Below are 19,172 nucleotides of genomic sequence, written 5' to 3'. Positions count from 1 at the left end.
TAAAAGGAGCTATAAAGAGTCTTTAAGAGAATCACCAGAAGAGCTCACAATTACTTTTGAAGTTCTGACACATTGGAGAGACATCATTTTTCCCTGAGATTAAGATCTTGTCTTTCAGTGCTCTTAAGTGCATTATTTGTATGTGTAGGTGCTTCTGCCCTGAATTTCATACATGAAGCATCAGACCTACACTGACAGTTTTTGAAGGATAAAGCTAGTTCTTATCCTTCACTATTAGCCTTAGGTTAATTTTTGGGCTCTGCCTGGGTACCTGTGCAGTTCACAGACAGTCCAGTACAGAATTGTGTTCAAAATTAGAAGAAAATAATAATAAAAAGTATTTCTTTTGCGTTCTGGTACCTATTGAAAAATCATGTTTGCCTCATGAAGCATGTAAGCCTGTTAGCCCTGAAGCTAACCTGTGCATTTAATAAACACTCACATTTTTCTAACATCTAACATTGGTTCTGTAACATCATGTCAGCATATATTGGCCCAAAGTGACTGTTTGTGGCAGAAACAAAGCTATTTAGCCCTGATCTACAGTTGTACATTTCAAAGCTTTGTATAGCTTGTCTTTAATCCACACTATGGTGTAAGAATTATTCCAGACCCCAGACACTTTACAGATGGAGAAATGAAGGCAGAGCGTGTTACTGACTTGCCTAATGTCCTCAGCCAAGACAGAGCCAGATCCAGGGTTGAATTACAGGCACCCTCGACTCCTAAACTCAACCACAACTGACTTTGCCATACATCCTCCTCTGCCCTTGCTGAGCAATGGAAAACAGAGTTCTGTTTGTTATTTTCTTTTTGTGGCAGGCCCTTCTTCCTTCTCTGCCTGCAATCATCTGTACAACTACACTGTACTTTGATTTCTTTGCGCACTCCATTAGCCCTTCCCTGTAAGAAACAATTGGCAGCCATATTTCTGTCTCTGGCTCCAGCCTCCTCTCTCTTGGGTAGGCAGTGCTATCTTGAGCAGGGCATGTGTTAGTGTTAGGGCATGGTTTGTACAGTTACAAGTTGCAGGAGTTATTTATTATTTTTTAACTCCTCAGAAATTCTAAGAGCGATGGCCCAGTGCCGCTGTGTGGAAAGGCAGTGATAAGGGTGCTTTATAATACATACTCCTGTATGTGATCAGGAAGTGCATTCTGGTTGAATTTTAGTTTTACCAGAGCTCTATTTGTATCCCAGGAGTGGAACAGATAGAAGAGGGAGGCAGGCAAATTAGGGTTTGCAAGATCTGTGTTGTATTCTCTGGTGTGCTGCTGGTTTGCTGTATCACCTTGGGCAACTTGTGTAATTTTTGTGTTCTCTTGTTACCAGCTCAGAAAAATAGATAATGCTGATACAAAAAAAAAAAAAAAAGTAATAGTAAGGTCCTTGGATCAGAATGATTTTTTGCTCTTCTGGTTTGATTTTTAGCATATCTTCCTGAGTTTCCTTTGGATGTATGTGGGCACTGCTTTAAAATAATCTCAGTGCAAAACATGACTGGATAATTTCAGAGATGGAGCCTTGGTACTAACTCTGGGTCTTTCCCACTGGGAGGTGATAGCAAGGGAAGATCCAGGTTCTAATGAGGTTTATCCAGTAAAGTCAAGTCCTGTTTGCATTTTCACATTACATGCATAAATGTGTTGTTTCCAGTTTTTTCTGCCCTCTCCTACATATATTTACAGGTTCCTGTCTCTGAGAGTGTTTCACTACTCTCTGTAAGGAAACCTCCTTCCATGGGAGCAACAGAACAGGAGGGGTTATGATCATTCATCATAAACAAGGCATTTTATGGGGATTACAGCGATTTTCCTGAAGCTATTTTCTTTCCTGTTCCCTATGAGATAGGGTTGGGTACCTAAGAAAGTTCCCATCCCATGCAATGTTGAGTTGCACTGATTCCTCTAGTTGAAGCTTTTTGGAGCTGAGTCTGAGCTTGGAGCTTTGCTAGTGCTGGGGCTTCTGCCAGCAGGGTGAAACAGGGAGGGCAGTGATCTGTGGCCCAGGCAGGCTGGGGGAGCAGCAGGTGAGCAGCAGCCACTAGGTGCTGGTGGGGACTTCTGCCTCACAGCTGGAGTGCACAGGCCCTTTCATGGGAGCAGACCTGGCACTGGGGCATGAGAAAAAGATGTGAGACAGAAGGAGGCAGCTCAAAGACATCAGACTTTGGGCATAAAATCCTTCTCAGTAAAGCACTTTCCAGTTGGGTCAGTCAGGACATCTGATACTTAACATTTTCCTGAATGCTAACTATCAGTGAACATCAGAAAACAAAACCCTAAGAGATATTATTCAAAGTCAGGCCAAGTAGAAACAAGACTGGGAGAAAATGGTTTCCGAAGGTTGAATTCCTGAGGTTTAAAACTATGCCCTGAGTTGAAGTTGCATATCTCAGAATCTGGAGAACCCTGCTTTTGTTAATCCAGGATAGGATTTGGGTGTGTTTATGTCTGTGTGTGTCTGAGCATGTGCCTTCATCTTCTTTGCATGGGGAACTATAATTAAAGATTCCTGCTGCAGTATTTGATGACATTTGTAGTAAAGTTTCATGACTCCTTGCAGCTCTTTCTCAGTACTTTCAACACCAAAGAAGAGCAAATTGCTACATGATTTTAAATACTTTCGTAAAAAGACAGACTGTTAAGACTAATTATCTACAATTAGCCTTCTTTTTTCTCATGTCAGTGTGCTCTGGGTTTCACTGGTGGGATAGTTTTAAAGATGGAGGTTTAGAGGATGGTTCCTGGAAAGCCCTAAAAACTCTATACTTGAACATATTTACTCTCTGGAAGCACTTAGCCCCTTTTATGAAAGCAGCAGAAAAAGCCAGAGACTGAATCTACGGACGGAATTATGAAAGTCTGTCTCAAACCAATATTGCAAACATCACATTTTGAAACATGGCCAAAATTATGATGACAATACAAAACACCAACAAAGAGAGTCTGAGCTTTTCTTGTTGAATCCAAGTGAAAAGGAATTTGATTCATGTTTAAACTGCCTAAGGCACAGTGTGGAGAGCTGAAAATTGCCCTTTGTATTAGAAAGCTGTAGGGCACCTCCAGCATTTCTACTTTAACTTGCTTACAAGTGATGGTAGCTAATTGATATCCTGTATTATGCCTTTACCATGACAAAGGATGTTTAGAATTATATGAGAGAGTGCTGTTTGCATGCAGGTGACTACTTTATGCATGTGACTTGCTGACTGGACAGCCCTGGGGCGAGTAGAGGGAGGGAAAGTGCAGGCTTCAGCTCAATTTTTTTTTTTGTTCATTAAAACAACAGCATTGATTTTCCCAGGTCAGAGCCAGGCCATTTCATGCAGCAAATCTGTGTTGAAAGGGATCAGAGTAATCATTTTTTACACGCTTGACTACTGCATGCCAGCACTGAGCTTTCAGCCACATGAACATAGGAATGATTTAATAGAGGAAGTGGCAGCAGGCTATTGTGCGTGGTGAGGGCTCCATGTAACATGCATGACTGAGTTGCACACCATTAGGCTGGGTGTAAATAAAACCTGCTCCTGACACTGCCACAGAATTGGCTCACTGGAATGCCTCCACCACTGTCGTGTTGGGAGCTAATGTTCTCCTTTGCTTCCAAGTGACTGGAGCAGCTCTCCCATGCAGTGCTGTAGTAATAATAACCAACTTCTTAAAAAATGCCACAATGCTGACAAATACCTGTTAAACCAAAATCCAGCCTGAAGAGAGAGAAATGTTTAGAAGAGACCCTGGTTGTTTTTCTTGCTAGGAATTGTGGGTGATGTGCAGCTTCCCTGGAGCATCTCCCAGATTACTTGTCAACCTGCCACGCCGCAGGACGGCTGCTTTCTGATCTGGTTTCAGCAGTGCTCGTTCTCCAGCTCTAAACTGCCCTTAAAAGCTCCTTATAAATAAGACAGTAATGCAGAAAGCAAGGTTAAGAAATAAACTGGGTAGATAGAAATGAACTGTGTAGATAGAAAAAAATTAGAAGTTGGCTGTACATGACCTTATGCCTTATACCAGTACATAAACAACAAATCTAGTATAGGTGTGGATGGAATATTATAAACAAGCATTGCTTTATTCTGATAAACAGTAAACAAGTGATTTCTTGCCTCAAGCGTCCTAGCACTTGTTATCAATTCACAACAGTGGGCTTTCGTAACAGTCAATATAGAATATGGCCTGAATTATTTTACAGTGAGATGGACGTAGAAAATTTTCTTCTGAATGATGTATCCTCTCATTGTATCATATTCCAGGTGTTTGGGTGCAACATGGCCCATTCTATGCAATCTGTGTAATCTGAGTGTGAGGATGAGTGATTGCTGTTTAGATTTTCTGGCAATATAGGCCTTGGTTCTTTGGAATGCTGACCTCAAGATGGGCACCCTAAATACTTCTGGTGAAGTCCCCACATCATTTGAAGAGGTGCCTTCAAACACTGAAGGGACTTCCCTTTCAGGAGGGGAACTGTGCAAAATATATGAAAATCCATGGAGTGAATAGTTGCATGCTCTGCACTGGGCAAAGTGCACCATAAAATAAACTAGGAGAAAAGAGGTCAAAGGAAAGGGGAGGAGTTGTTTCAGTCATGGACAATTGACCGTAAGGGCAGATCCCACTAGGAAATGAGAGGCAAAGTCAGCATCACATTTTCAACTCAAACAGAGCAGGAGCCCTGTTGTCAGTGAGGAGCAGCAGGATAGTGAGGAAATAAGATAGATAATCTTTGCTAGTAAGAAAAGTTTGATGCTACAACTGGCATCGGTGCTATTGATGTTGGAGCCACAGAAGGAATAATGTGAGCTTAAGGGTACTGCTCTAGTTAGCCAGGTCTGGTTTCTGTAATTTCCTTGGACTGTCTGGTGAGAAAAACTAAAATACTGAAGAACAGGTTCTGTACAGAAAGGCAGTTTTACATCCTATAACATTAAACACTGTGGGGGATAGCTTTGGCTCCACATCCCGCCTTTGAGCATACAATACAAACTTCTGAAATGATGTTATATCAAGTTACAGTTTCTTTTTCTGTTTGAAGCACCTTGAAATTTCTAGACAGCAGTTGTTTTGCATCCCATTTGGATGTATTCTGCTTTGAAGAGATAAACGTCACACTGTTTTTCATTAAGATTTTGTTCTTGCAGTTTTTGCCTTTACCTTTTTCAGAGAAAAGATGCTCAATCTGGAATGTGTGCTTGGAAAGCAGCCTAAGGGGAGCACTCCAAAATATACAGTACTTAAGCAAAACCAGACTTTTTAGAGCTTTTGCCCTGGTCAACACATTTATGAGCACACATCCTTTTGCAGTTTGGCAATTCTGCTGAGGTCAGTGTGCCTTCTTATCCTTAAAGTTACCCTCACGTACCTTGGTCAGTATTTCTCATACCTTAAGGCTCCTCTTACCTTTACTTACTTACCTTTACTATATTACTGAAACATATTGTAGCTTCAGTGCCACTCTTCAGTCAGATCTACTTTCACACTGCATGCCTTCACTGCTGTGCTACTCTCTTTATCTTGAACTTAACCTGGCCAAACTTTAACCTATAGCTTAAGGTAGAGCAATAGATCTGTCTCAAAAGCAAATCTTGTATCCTGTGTATTTTCATGGCTATTTCACAGCCTGGTTATTCATACTCAGGCTAGGTTCAAGATGGGTTATGCTGAGTGTGGGTAAATTCAAATTAAATGAAAAACGTATCCTTCAGGGCATTTAGAAAAAGGCATTTTGCTTTATGTACTGCATAGTCATAAATGAATGTGATGTAATTTTACCATGGGTTCATCTTTCTGGGTTTCTTTCAGATTGATTTTTGGTATCAATTTCTTTTTTGTATGGAGGAATGAATTCTATTTGCATGGTGGGAGGGTCAGTTTGTCAAGGTGCAGAGGTAAGGCAGAGATGGGAGGGTGCTGAGATCTGTCCCTGTTGAGCTCCCTGGCTGCCTACTTTCTTCATAAGTCATACATGGGGAATAGAGGAGTAGTGTGCTGCAATTCCCACAGAGCATGTTATTTATTATACAGTCAAAATTGATGAGATCCTAACTCCATCGAGTGCACCCAGTAAATTTGGAACTTCAGATGGATATTTTCTATATGAATAGAAAACTGCATTGATTTTAACAATTTAATTGTTGTGTGTTTTCATGAATGAGAAAGCTGTCAGCTGCTTTCTGATATTCACCCCAAAGCTCTGCTTAGGTTTTATGTCCTTGCTGATCTCAGTTATGGTAAAATAAGATAAAAATCAGAGACTAAATGAAGACCTCAGTGGCAGGAGTATCCTGTCAAATGGCACCATTATTTTCTGTAATGGGGCTGCTAAACAGCAGTGCATGTTTAGTGCAAACTAGATCCAGTTTTACTTTACTAGAAAAAGGAAGATCTTTAATTTTGTTTTCTCCTCTACACCTCAGGTAAATCATCCTGAGTCAGCATTCAAGGTGCAGATAAAGAGACATCTCTCTTTTTCTTTCTTTTCTTTTTCTTTCTCCTCTGTGTCTCATACCCCTGGAAGCCCCGGGCAGGTGGCCTGTGTCCCAGAAGAGTCCCTTGGCAGACGGTGGCAAGGTGGCTGTGTGAGGCAGCTCTGCCCTGCTGCATTGCCCCAGTGCACCATGAGCTGCAGCCTGTCCTGTTATCATAACCCACAGGCAATCCAGACATGAGCTCTGGTTAGAAAACCACAATGAGTTAATGTCTCCTGCCACAGCTGCACTCTCAGCTGTCCCTCTCCCAAGGGCTAAGTGCTATTAAAGGATGCCTCAGGTTGGAGCCCTCCTTCTAGACTACAGGATTCTGCTTCCCATTGAGCCAAATGGGTATGAATGAGTACAAAATGCAAAAAAAAATACCATCATTCCTCTGCTTCATACCCCAGCAATCTGGTTTGCTTTGCTCCAAGTAGGAGCCTGATGCTGTTCTTGTGGCAAGATGCATTGGAGACATCCACCTGCATTTCCAGAGAGTCCTGGGCCTGGACTTCAACTCTGGCTGGAGACAGAGTTTTTCCAGTGAGATGGTTTAAAAGTGCTTCATTGAACAAGAAGATGGTTTTAACAGCCACCGTGGGGAAAAGAGGAAGAAAATCAAACATCACAGAAAAAGGCACTACCTTAGTCATAATCCAGCCATGCATGGAGAGCTGGGCAGAAGGAATTTCCAGTCTGCTCAGCTGCTTCCTTGAAATGCTAGAGCTGGTCTGAAGGCATGTCAGGGAAGGAGATGTGACCATTATTGTGGGGCAGAAAGAAAAAATTATTGACAGCACTGGGTGCATTAAACAGAAGATCAGATCTGATGCTTGTAGATATCGCTGGCTCTAAAAGTTGTCGAACCGCAGAGAGATTGTATTTATACTCAGACAAAATTTGAGACACCGCTTCTGTGAGGTACCATGGCCAAAAGCCTCAAAAGTATTTAAAACCATACTTAATGCCTGAATCCTTTTGATCTTAACACTTGGATTATACTCAGGACCCTTCCCATCTAAGCAAGTGGAGGACTTGTTTCTCAGGAGGGGCTGAGCCTATTTCAGGATCTCTCCCTGCGTGTAATAAAATTGAATAGTCCACCACACTCTCTCACCTCCCTTCAAGTATATAGCTGCTCCCAGCATTTGGTTACCTTTCTCTAGCACTGCTGACAAGAGTCACACTTAGAATTAAGTTTGTTGCGGTCTTCCCAAACTGTCTCTTTTGTTAATTTTTGGCTATGGTAATGGATCAGGTCTTGCTTTTCCTTTTATCAAGATCTGACTCTTCTCTTGGTCAGGCAGTTTAATCTAGAGATTAACTGAAATGCATTCAAGGTAAGGGAATGCTGACATTGTGTTCCACTGACTGGTACCACAGAACTAAAATAACTCTGCTTGCTGGTATTTGTAAGGCTTCATTTGTTCTGGCATGAGTTTTTTTGCTGGGCTGCAGTTTGGAATAAACACAACTATGATAAGTGTCATAGGATGACAATATCAGGTTGTTTGGTATAAAGGGGCCTTGTAGAGCTCCCTGTCTACCCAGAACTCTCTATCAATCAGCTCTGGCTATGCTCTCTTTTTCCTGCATTGGGTTATCTCAGATGTATCCAAATAAAAGCACTGTGGACTAGGCTTTCCAGTAGACCATTCTCATCCATTTAAAAGCTCAATTACTTGTCTCTAACACAGACCTACTGGTTTCTAGTTGTACTCAGTACTTAGTACTGTTGTACTCAGAAATCATGGGATAAGATGTGAATAGTTCTCAAAGTCACCACAGAAGCAGACTTCCATGAATGAAACTAGGCAATACTTACTTGAAAATCCAAAAATTAGGCAATCAGTAGATATTTTGGGGATTTTTAGCTTTTATTGATGCACCAAGTTGACAGACATGTTGAAACTATTTACATTAAAGTCTCAATAAATGTAATGTGGGAAATTCCTGTAAATGATTTTATCTTATTTTTAAAATAAAATCTGCATGATCATTTGGCATCTCTTCCCTGCTGGCTGGCATCACTTATGTACTTGTAGCCAAGAAAGCCAGTTAACAGTTTCATTCAAACTTGATGGCTCTGGGTTTTGTTTTTGGCTTCTCCTATCCTTTTAATTCCTGCTCTGTCCTAGGGAACACTGTGCCAGCGACAAAACTTTGGGTTTTGTTTGCTTTTTTTTAAACCAAGCCATTGCTCTAATTGTACTAAACCAAGCAAGGAAATGCAACCAGCTGGTTTTATTCTTTGGTGTGTGCTTCTGTTCTTTCTCCCAACAAACCACTTCCATTAGGCCAAGGACATACATGTTCCTCCTTGCTCTACCACAGGCCCTGACTTGGCATCTTATGTGGCAGATGATTTGCAGAGACTGTTTAATGCTTGTTCTTTTAAGGGTCAGTAGCCGTAAAGAGATTGGAAAGCCAGGCTAGACCAGTTCCATCCTGCTGGCTTGGGTCCTTCATCGGCTTACCCGCATGTGCTGACACCTAATCAGTGGGGAGCAGACACAGGCTCTGTAAACTTCAGGGTATGTGTGCCCTCTGAGTGTCAAATCCTGGAGTCAGGCACCAAGGAACACTGAGGGTGTCACTCATGGTGAGTGTGTATTGCAGCTACAGCTCCCGTGGCCTCCCTGGGTTTTCCTTCCATTTTCTTCTATGTCAGAGAAGGCTAAGCACGTATCATTTGTTCACTTCTCTTCAATGGAAAAGAGAAGAAATAACTGTGCTAACATGCAATGGCACTTTCTCCATTTGCAGGCTCACAGAGGAGGAGGCTTATTCCAGCTTTATCCCTTGACACTGCCTCCCCAGCAAGGAAGCCTGCCAATAGCCCCGGGGTCCGCTGGGTGGACGGGCCGCTGCGGAGTGGGCAAAGGGGGCTGGGGGAGCCCTTTGAGATCAAAGTCTATGAGATAGATGATGTGGAGAGGCTCCAGAGACGACGAGGTGGGGACAGCAAGGTGAGCACAATCCGTGTAATCTCCTGGAGGGTGTGAATTGCAAGGTCAGCACTTATAAGACTGGGAGGAGTATCTGAGGTTGAGTATTTTAGAATAACAATGGATTATAGACTTCATTATTATTTTAAGGCATGTTTTCTTCCTAGCCTCTGACACTCGTTGAAACTATTTGTGATGTTTGGAGAAACTGGTTGGAGTGGGGTTTCCACTGCACTTCACCCGCAACAGATTTGTTTACAGAGGAGAACATGAAATAGTGTTGAAACCTTTGCACGGCTTGGACGAGGATAGTTCTGTTATTGGAATTGCTTCCACACTAGTAAGGGTTGCACAGTCCTCAGATGGCTTCATTTGCTGCACATCTTGGTGGTTGCCACCCCTCAGAAGTCATGTGAAGCCAGGCTGGCTGTCTCTAGCACTGCACCTCATGCTGTTACTGTGCCCCAGAGGTTTACAAAAAATATATCCTCTTTATTAATGATTGTGAATTGCTAGAGCTTTTCATAACATACTCCCTTTGTTTAAGGATGTTTCAAATTTGACATTGCTACCAGTTCTCTTATTTTAAAATATGACTAATGCATTACTTATGCACCAAGCACAGGGGTGTATTTAGGCTTTCAATACAGCAAGCAAAGGATTTCCTACTCCCAAGAGCTTAGATTTTCTTAGCCAAACTGCAGTAAGAAAACCAGAACGTTTTCCTACAGTTAATGTAATTTCAAGATGCTGCCTGTTATTAATTATTATGGTTTATTATTAACTACCATTGCAAAGTCTCCAAACCTCACTGATAGAAAACATGAAAACCAAACAAAAGCAATAAAAAAAGAGCAGATGATGGATGATTTCACGCTTCTAGAATAAATGGCTCATTGTCAGTATTATTGATTGGAAGATCATTTCACCAAATGGACCTGGGTATTTCTTCTCCTCTTCACCTATTTTTTCCTTGCTTCTTTTTCCTGGCTGGCAGGAGGTGATATGTTTCAATGCCAAGCTGAAAATCCTCGAGCATCGCCAGCAGAGAATCACTGAGGTCAAGGCCAAGTATGAGTGGTTAATGAGAGAACTGGAGGTGACCAAACAGTACCTGATGCTGGATCCTAACAAGTGGCTCAGTGAATGTAAGGGCATCGTTTTATTGCCTGAACTCATAGGAGTCCTTTGGTTTATTTAATAGGGGAGATGGAAGGAAGCAAAAATGTCTGGTAAGAGTGAGATGTAAGCTACTGTTTGTAAACTAAAATGAACCAACATATGACCTAAGGGTAAGCTTTAGATTGACTGTCTTTCAAGACCTAGTTCCTATAATTCTTATTAAATGTTAACAGTAGAACTGAAAGATCCTTTTTGCCTGAGAGCTGAATGTTGAAATGTTACAGCATTCTAGTGGTGGATGTTGCCATTGGTAGATTAACGTTCACACGTTTCAGTCCACAGCTCCTGAAAATGAGATTTTTTTTTTTTTTTTGGCCTCAGATCACTCAAACATATGAGCAATATTATAAATCTGCTCTTCTACCACAAAATGACATTGTGGAGCAAACTTGTCCCTTGGCAGTAGTGGGCTTACATGAAAAAGGGCATTCACATTCAAATGAAGAAGGACCTCAGCACCTCTAAGGAAAAAAAACATAAAGAATACTGTAGTAGTTATACAATGGTTTTTAATAGTAGCAAGCAGCTAAGTTCATATCAAAGAGTTCTAGAAAATCCCCACAATATGCAAAAGTTTATTTAGGATAATTTCAAGTGGCAAAAGGAGGCTGGCTGGTGTGTTCCCTTACAACATCCTTAACTCTTCCTTTGACAGCTGTTTTAAGTTGATACCAGATTGGTACATCCTGCAAAACAAACACACTATAGGTTTCAGGAACACTATAAAGGAAAAGAGTTTAAAAGGACAGTTTTAAAGAGAAAGAGAATTTTCTATGCATTGCTGTCCACTTTCTGTGTGATGCCTTTGCCTCTAATTTCAATATGCTAAGTGCAGAAAGCCTGAAAGGTTGCAGAGACCTTAGGAACCAGAAAAGATGGGCAGTGCTGGCTCAGACAATGTATCTCACACTTAGCTTCCATGGAAGCTGCTGGCCACCTGTGTTGGAGGGATTGATGTGTGTGCCTTCCCTTCCCTTGCAGTGGTCTAGTGGAAATCACATGGAATAGGGAGAGGTAGGAGGATCAAGGAGCCTATAGGTTTATTTTAAATTCCAAGTTCTGAATTCAACAAAGGGATTTCCCTCCCAGGAGAGAGCAGCTATTTAAAGCTCTTTCTGGTCAGCAGAATGGGTGAGAAAGTCACTACATGCTTAGCATTCAACATCTGCTGGAGAATGATGGAGCACAGCAAAGGCATCTGCACTTCTGGTGAGGATGGCAGAGCAGATCACTCCAGAAAGCATCCAGTGCAACTTAAAAGTACTTTTCACTATGGACAAGCTGTTGTGTCATGTTAATGACCATTAAACAGAAAAGGCAATTTTTAAAGACCATGGCAAGCCATTAGGTAATGTTGCACATATATGATGAGTTTGAAGACTTAGCTCTGACTCTCCTACCTGCCATCACTAAGCTTTGTCTTCTTTTCCTATCTGTGTATTTTCTTTCTCACAGTTGATCTGGAGCAGGTATTTGAGCTGGATTCCCTGGAATACTTGGAGGCCCTGGAATGTGTGACTGAGCGTTTGGAAAACCGTGTCAACTTCTGCAAGGCCCATCTCATGATGATCACCTGTTTTGACATCACATCTAGACGCCGATAAAGTATGAACCTCAAGAGAATTTCAATGTGCATCTCTGCCATCCTCCTTTTCCCTTGCAAACAGCATCCCAAAGACAAAAGAAAGAGGATGAAGGTTGGAGTCAAGTCTCAGCTGTGCGTATGAGAGATTTGCTATATTATACAGAGGAGTAGTATTAAAAAAACAAACAGAACAAGCATGGAAAATGGAGTGAGAAGGTTGTTGATACTCTTAGCCTAAAAGAGCACTTTGTGGAACCTTTTAATGTCTGTAAATAAGAACTGCTGGCAGAAGACACTTCTTTCGCTGCATTAGCTGAGGAAGGAGGAAAGGTGGTTGTGGGACTTCCATTGAGAGGTTCATTAAAACAAAACCTATCCAGAAAAACTGATCAAGTGCCTTGCAAATCTTTGTTACCCAAACATTTATGTTCATACTTTATTGTGTACAGATGGTGCTAGTCAAGAAAAGAAAAAGGAAAAAAAAAAAGCAAATACACTTTTGAAATGTATTTACAGCTTGTTTTTCTCTTGGTGTTTTCTCCTATTTCAGACTTGCTGTTTCTAAGTAACTTGTGTTTGTAGAGATATTTCCTAATCAGTACAACATATAAATAAATGTTAACTGTCTTTTCTTGTTACCAGAGTAAGGCCACTCAAAGAGAAATTCAGCTTTCCCAGATGACACAAACATACTTCTAACAGAGAGTAAGGTTTGTTTAAATGCTTTTCTGTACTCTCTTATATATTGGAGAACACCATCATTTTCCCAGCCTTTTAGGTTTTGCAGTGTGTGAGAGAGAAGTGACATTACTGTGAAGTAAATATCTTTTCGATTTGATCCAACCCTCATAACTTGTTTTCTTCTTCATATATGTTTTGCTTTGTACTGGCTGTAGTTATGAATGAGGAAGTACTTTTATCCTAACCCTTTTTTCTGGTGCTAGTAATGTGCTGGAAAATTGTCCTCTCACTAAGGGTTCCCATGTTCATCAGTCCAAAAATGAGTGATTTATTCTTTGTTGAGACTATGAGCGATCAAATTTAGCTCTGCCTCTTTACGACACATACCACTGCGAAATGTGTTTCGTCAGCTTCTGAACCCTGGCCCAGTGTGTCCATACTCACAGATGTACCTGAGAAGTACAGACTCTGCTCAGCTCAGCACATCTGGAAATAAAGAAAATTAGTAGATACAGCACTTTAAGCATGATGGCTGTGGCATCCTTTACTAGTCCTGAAGCCATGGCGAAATTCACATTGACATCAAAAGGACAAGGGTCTGCAGCTCCATACACATCCAGTTATTCTACTAGTTGGCCCCTTTATCTACAAAACAGTATGTGGGAAGGAACATTCTTTGTATTTCATAAACAAATGTACCAAACCTGCATTTTAATTACATATGAGCATAAAGAATTACTTTGTTGAATTAGGTTTCTTATTCCTCTATACTGAAATAAGCACATTCACAAAAATTCCTCTCTCACATAGATTTGTGTTACTCTCCTGTTGCCTATGAGGAAATAAGAGTCTCTTTCAATATACTCAAAATGCATCAATTAACTACTGTAATTAAGTGCAACTCTTTTTACCTGCACCATCATATCAGTGCTGTCTTACAACACCCCAAGCAGCAAGTCGCAATGGAAAAATAATACTGGTAGATTTTTTAGTGGTTAGTGAATGGAAAAGCTTTTTTAAAAGGTAGAAGTAACATTTGTATAGTTTTATTTTATTTTAGTGCTCTACAACTTTTAATAACAAATCTTACTCACTTTATTACCCTTGTCACTGGATTTTGTAGAAAATTCTACTTAAAATCTATAGGATTATTTGGAAAGAAAAAAAAGTCCTGTGTGAAAGTCACTTTCTAGTCTGTTCCACAGCAATTTCCTATAATGAAATTTATAAATGAAGTATTAAAAACATATCCCTTTTTCTCTCAAAGAAAAAACCACAAACCAACCAACTCTGAAAATCCTCCCCCCAAACAATGCAATTTAACTGGCTTTCTTCTCTTTATAGCAATTTCAGTAGCAGTTACTATGTATTGGTTCTTTGGAGGCCATCTCTTCTCTGCAGAGCCCCATGGATTGAGTACAGCTGCAGAGAGCCAAGGAAATCCTCCCTGCACACAGTTCATGACTTACACAGGAGTGGTGATGTTTCTATAAATCAAGTGGACACATTTCGGAGCTGTTGTAAAATACCTATTGCATATAATATCCCTCACCCTCATGAACTCAATTATTCATTGACTCTGAATTTGGTGCTTCTGTAGATTAGGAGGCATTTTTTATGGTTAGGCATACCTAACCATTATTTTAAAGAGTAAGAGCATATATTCACCCTGTTTATCATGATGGACAAAAATTGATCCCTGAAACCAAATTGATTACACCAAGGATGAATTTTGCATACTAAAACATATATGCTAATTGAGCAGAATCACAGTACTTATAAATATTTTATTCCTGAGGACCTAATCAGAGTAGCTGTTAACTCCCATAATATACTAGTATTCATATTCTAAAATCCATATGCATTCTTGACTTTCTGTCATTTCATTTCAGAATTTGCCACTATGTTTTTGAGAACTGTGATAGCTTAATACAAAATAAGGAATGATAAATTTGTGGAGATTTGACATGATAAATCTTTTTCTTCTTGAAAACAGCTTTTTACTTCAGAATTTATATTATTGTAATTCAAGTATTTGCAAAACACATAAATCAAAGCATTCAGGACCTTATTATCAAATTGATGACAGTTTGCAGTAGCCAGCATTTTAGAGAAGACACATACACTTCTGCAAGTCACCTAGGAAGTCCCATTCTTTAAGGCATTGCCAGCATAGTGCTGTTTTTATGCTGATTTTTTAAAAGGCATCATGTTGCCCAAAATACACAAGAGCAACATGAATGTAATGCCTCATCATTTTCACATTCAGAAATCAATCTTATTTCCCTGGAACAGCTTTAGTAGGGAACAGCACTGTCAATGTTATTAGGTTTGAAGGTTAATTCTTTGTTTGCACGTGTCACAGGAGATCACAGCTCTTCATTGTCAGGCTGTGAGATGACTGTGGAACACCAGCACTGCTCCACATCCCCACCAGCACCTGGGGCACTTCCTGACAACTCCTGCTCTTGGCATACACAAACCTTATTCATACAAGGGACAGGAGTTGCTCTATAGCCATAAAATCAAGTGTAACCATAGGCTGGAGACTTGGGCTTCAAGACCATGGATTCAGATGTCTTTGTGCTCTGAAGGGTGTGGGAGAGCCCTAATTCCTGGTACATTTGTCACATGTATTTTCTTTTGCCATATATGCCTGGCATTTGCTTCAAAACAATTCCTTGACAATTCATTCAGAACCAAGTAATCCAAAGTATTACTTTACAGAAAGACAAGGAAGGAAACTAATGTTCTCCTTTCTTAGGTTTTCTTCTCATCTCACCTTCTCTGATAAAACTGAGGCACAATTGCATTAAGAATCAGAAGAATTATGACAGAGTAAACCCAGTTGTGAGGAAAATATATCCACTTGCAATTTTTTGGGGTATTTACTGTTAGTAATATAGTAGAAGATCATACATGCTACTCTTATGTATTTAACACCCCTTCATTTTGTGTAAGGACACAGGACTATTGCTGAACATCTATCTTCGATCCAGTCTTAGAAGACCCACTGCCATAAATCCTAGCTTCTGAAACTTGCAGGTCCATAAAATAGTAACTGGTACCAAGTAATGGCATGATCCTCTGACATGATTCTTAGTGAAAGCTGCATAAAATGTATGAAAAGGGATCAAAGATACACACTGGCATTTTTTTCTTTTATCTCTAAATGTGGCAATTATAGAGGCTGAAAGCTGGGACTGATGCTGGGAGTAATACACACCAAATCCCATGTTTGCTCACAGGGCATAGTCAGTCTATCTTGAAGTGTGGGTTTTACTTTTTCACTTTTTTCATTTATCTCAATAATATGGCTTGTCTTAAAATAGGGACCTGTTGGCATGGAATTCAAATGTGATGACAGCTGAAAAATACAGACTCTTTTACAAAAATCACCTTTTACAGATGTTTGTGATTTTACTTGCATCTTTTTTAATGTGCTAAAAATCATTATAGAAACAAAAGTTGTACGTGCACGGATAAATACACATGCACACAGCCTGGGCATTGCTGCAGGGAAGTGGCAGAGCTGCTCACAAATGGCAACACTGCCACTCCCCTTCCTTCCTCCAACCAGTGCCTGCCTGCAAAACCATTCCCCTTGCACTCGCCTGGATGAAGCTAACTTATGCCACACTATAGGGAAAACTTATGCTTGAAACTCTTTCAAGGGCTTATTTAAAAGGTTCTTTCTCACCCAGGTTCTTCAGCCAATGTAGCCAAATTGCTGCAGTTCCCGTGTAGATGAATTAATCCTGATGTCCTCATGGTCTGTGTTTTGTAACTCCACAGGCTTTTGCATTGGCAACACACAGCAGTTTTTGAAGACACAAGGCTGGCTGTTGCTAGCTATCCTAAGATTTGTACGAGGTTTCCAAATAACCATAGCAAACAAAACTGTGAATCATTTGTCAATGCAAAGTTAATAATCTCTCTCTCTTGCATTTATTGTGTGCTCATCCCAGGGTTATCTGAGCTTCCATACCTGTTCCTGGAAATAATAAACCATTTTATTATTGTCTTTATCTTTTCTTCTTTCTCCTTCTCAAGCAACCTTTCAAAACAAGAAAATAATTAATTTTCCCTTGAAAATGTAGCACCCTTTTGCCACCAAATTCACAAACAGCAGTCCCATGCTCACTTATGCAAACTTTTGAAGCTCACAAAAGGCATGATGATTCTTCAAAGAATGGAGGTGCTGCAAGTGTAATAGTAGCATTCAATAGCATTCAGCTATAGTATTTCAAACTACCTTCCAACCCTCCTGGACTGGAAATAAAACACAACCCAAACTATCTTACTTTGAGTGGTCCTACTTAAGTATTGAGCAAACTTTATAATAATGGTAATAAATTGGTGCTTGAGGCAGTTTCAGCTATATTACATATTCTCTATATACTATAGATATGGATGTATTCACCCGCTTTATTGTATATGTATGTGTGTGAGTATTTACGTGTAGCACACATACATATATGTTTTATGTATGCATAGATACTAACTTTTCTACATTTTACTTCTTTCCCTCCCATAGCTGAAACTGCTGGTTACTAACATCCACATCCACATCCACATCCACATCCACATCATATTCTATGTATGAAGGATATAATTTATTTGTAAACTCAGGATGTTCTTGTTTTATAGAGTTGCTTGTATTTTATAATTTATTTACACATCATGGTTGGAAATGCTTATCTAAGTGCTATGCATTGAAGTGTATGTTTGCTAAATCCATTTCACTCTGTCCGTGGCTATGTTCTTTCTCATTATAATAGTCATATAAAATAGGGCTAATGAGAAGAGAAACTGATAGATATGGAACTTATTCTGGTCCCATCATTGGGCAATTCCAGAAGAGGATGTACCAGTAGTATATATATATATATAATCAACTAAATTTTATGGTGAAAAAAGGAGAAAGAACAGCATGAGGACAAGTTCAAAATGTGGAAAGTCACAGCCATTTCCAAGTTTGTCAACAAATGCATTGAACCTTTTGCCATTAAAATTGTAAAGTTTATTGTTTGCTGGCTAAAAAATATCCCTTTTGTGGTATCTGAGGTGTGAAACATTGTCAAAAATATGATGTCTGGAAAAAAATCAAACTATAGTGGCATTAAATGTTTACTTTTATCTTACCAATATATCTGCCTCCTCCTCCTGACTCTTTCAATTTAGGTAAGAGCATTTAATGGTATTTCGTACCAGATAATGCTTTTGACCAACAAGAGGATGTGGTATCGTAACAGTGAAAGTGAGCAAGAGAGCAATATCAAACCTGAAAATAAAATGACCAAAGCGGTTCTATCAAGCAAGTATTACTTGTTACTGAGAAGCAAATTCACCAGAAAACAGTAAGGAATTGAAGGGTTTGGTACCAATGATAGAAATACCACAAGCAAGCAGAGCAGCATTTACTTCTCCCCTGCTGCTGTCCAGAAACACAGAGAAAACACAGACATGAAATGGTCAGGCTTTTACATAAGCTGGTTATGCATATACACAGAGTATGCTCTTTTACATCTGTGCGTAGGGGAAAAATCTGACAATATATACAAAACAAATATAATATACATATAAAAGATGTATTCATAAGTATTTTTTTATCACTTTTAGCAGTTGTGTCACGTTTCCCTTGGCCACCATGGGAGCGATAAAAAATTTGCGTCCATTACTCAAGACATTTTCCTCTCTTGGAGAGGCACTGCTGGCAGGTTCAGCTGCTACTGAGGTGTGCACAATATCTGCTTGCCTTCAGCTCATGTTTGTGGCATTCCCTGTTGATAATTAAGACAGCACCTTGCTTGCAGGACAAGATGTGAATGAGCTCTCTGGGAAAATCTCACATGCCCACCAACACCTGGATAAGCCCCGATAAGGACACGGAGCTCTTCCCACTGGAAGAAAATCACAGATGTTATTTTCTGTGAGAGAGATTTTTAAAAAAACCCATATAATTCAAAACATCCTTTAAGACACATCATCTGCTGGCAGATGATTTTCTCATATTCCTTACTCTAGGAGGGGCATGTTAGGGTGTTAGGCATTAAATATTTGGTTAACAGTTGGATGAGAATTTAATAAGGTCCTTTCTTCTATCTTATTATAATACAGCAGAGTGGCAGATCTAGCAGTCGCAGTGGCAGGGAATGCAGCTGTTTATGGTGACCTCTTTTAAAGGAAAAATATTGAGGTGGATACAGTGGCAAAAGCTGGCAAAGGTGGTGGGGAGGAGATAGTCTCTTCCTTTCCCCTCTTAGAGCAGCAAGCCCTGTGCCACCTCAGTTGTTGCCCCAGG

The 19,172-nt window shown here is 40.1% G+C and overlaps 1 protein-coding gene across 4 annotated transcripts in view; it reads left to right on the top strand.

Moving 5' to 3' along the window:
• KIF26B (kinesin family member 26B) overlaps nt 1-18,018 on the top strand; it is a 277,653-nt gene extending 259,635 nt beyond the window's left edge. For all 4 annotated transcript variants that reach the window (XM_086878160.1, XM_086878161.1, XM_086878163.1 and 1 more), the window contains 3 exons: nt 9,239-9,441; nt 10,418-10,568; nt 12,058-18,018. In XM_086878160.1, coding sequence (XP_086734286.1) covers nt 9,239-9,441; nt 10,418-10,568; nt 12,058-12,206 — 503 coding nt within the window. In that variant the 3' untranslated portion in view covers nt 12,207-18,018. The remainder of the gene's footprint in view (nt 1-9,238; nt 9,442-10,417; nt 10,569-12,057) is intronic.
• Nucleotides 18,019-19,172: the final 1,154 nt, after the last annotated feature.

The sequence above is a fragment of the Cyanistes caeruleus genome, chromosome 2, assembly GCF_971803275.1.
Source record: "Cyanistes caeruleus chromosome 2, bCyaCae1.hap1.1, whole genome shotgun sequence".
NCBI lineage: Eukaryota > Metazoa > Chordata > Aves > Passeriformes > Paridae > Cyanistes > Cyanistes caeruleus.
Note: the sequence above shows the minus strand (reverse complement) of the source record. Positions and strands in the feature narration are given on the sequence as shown.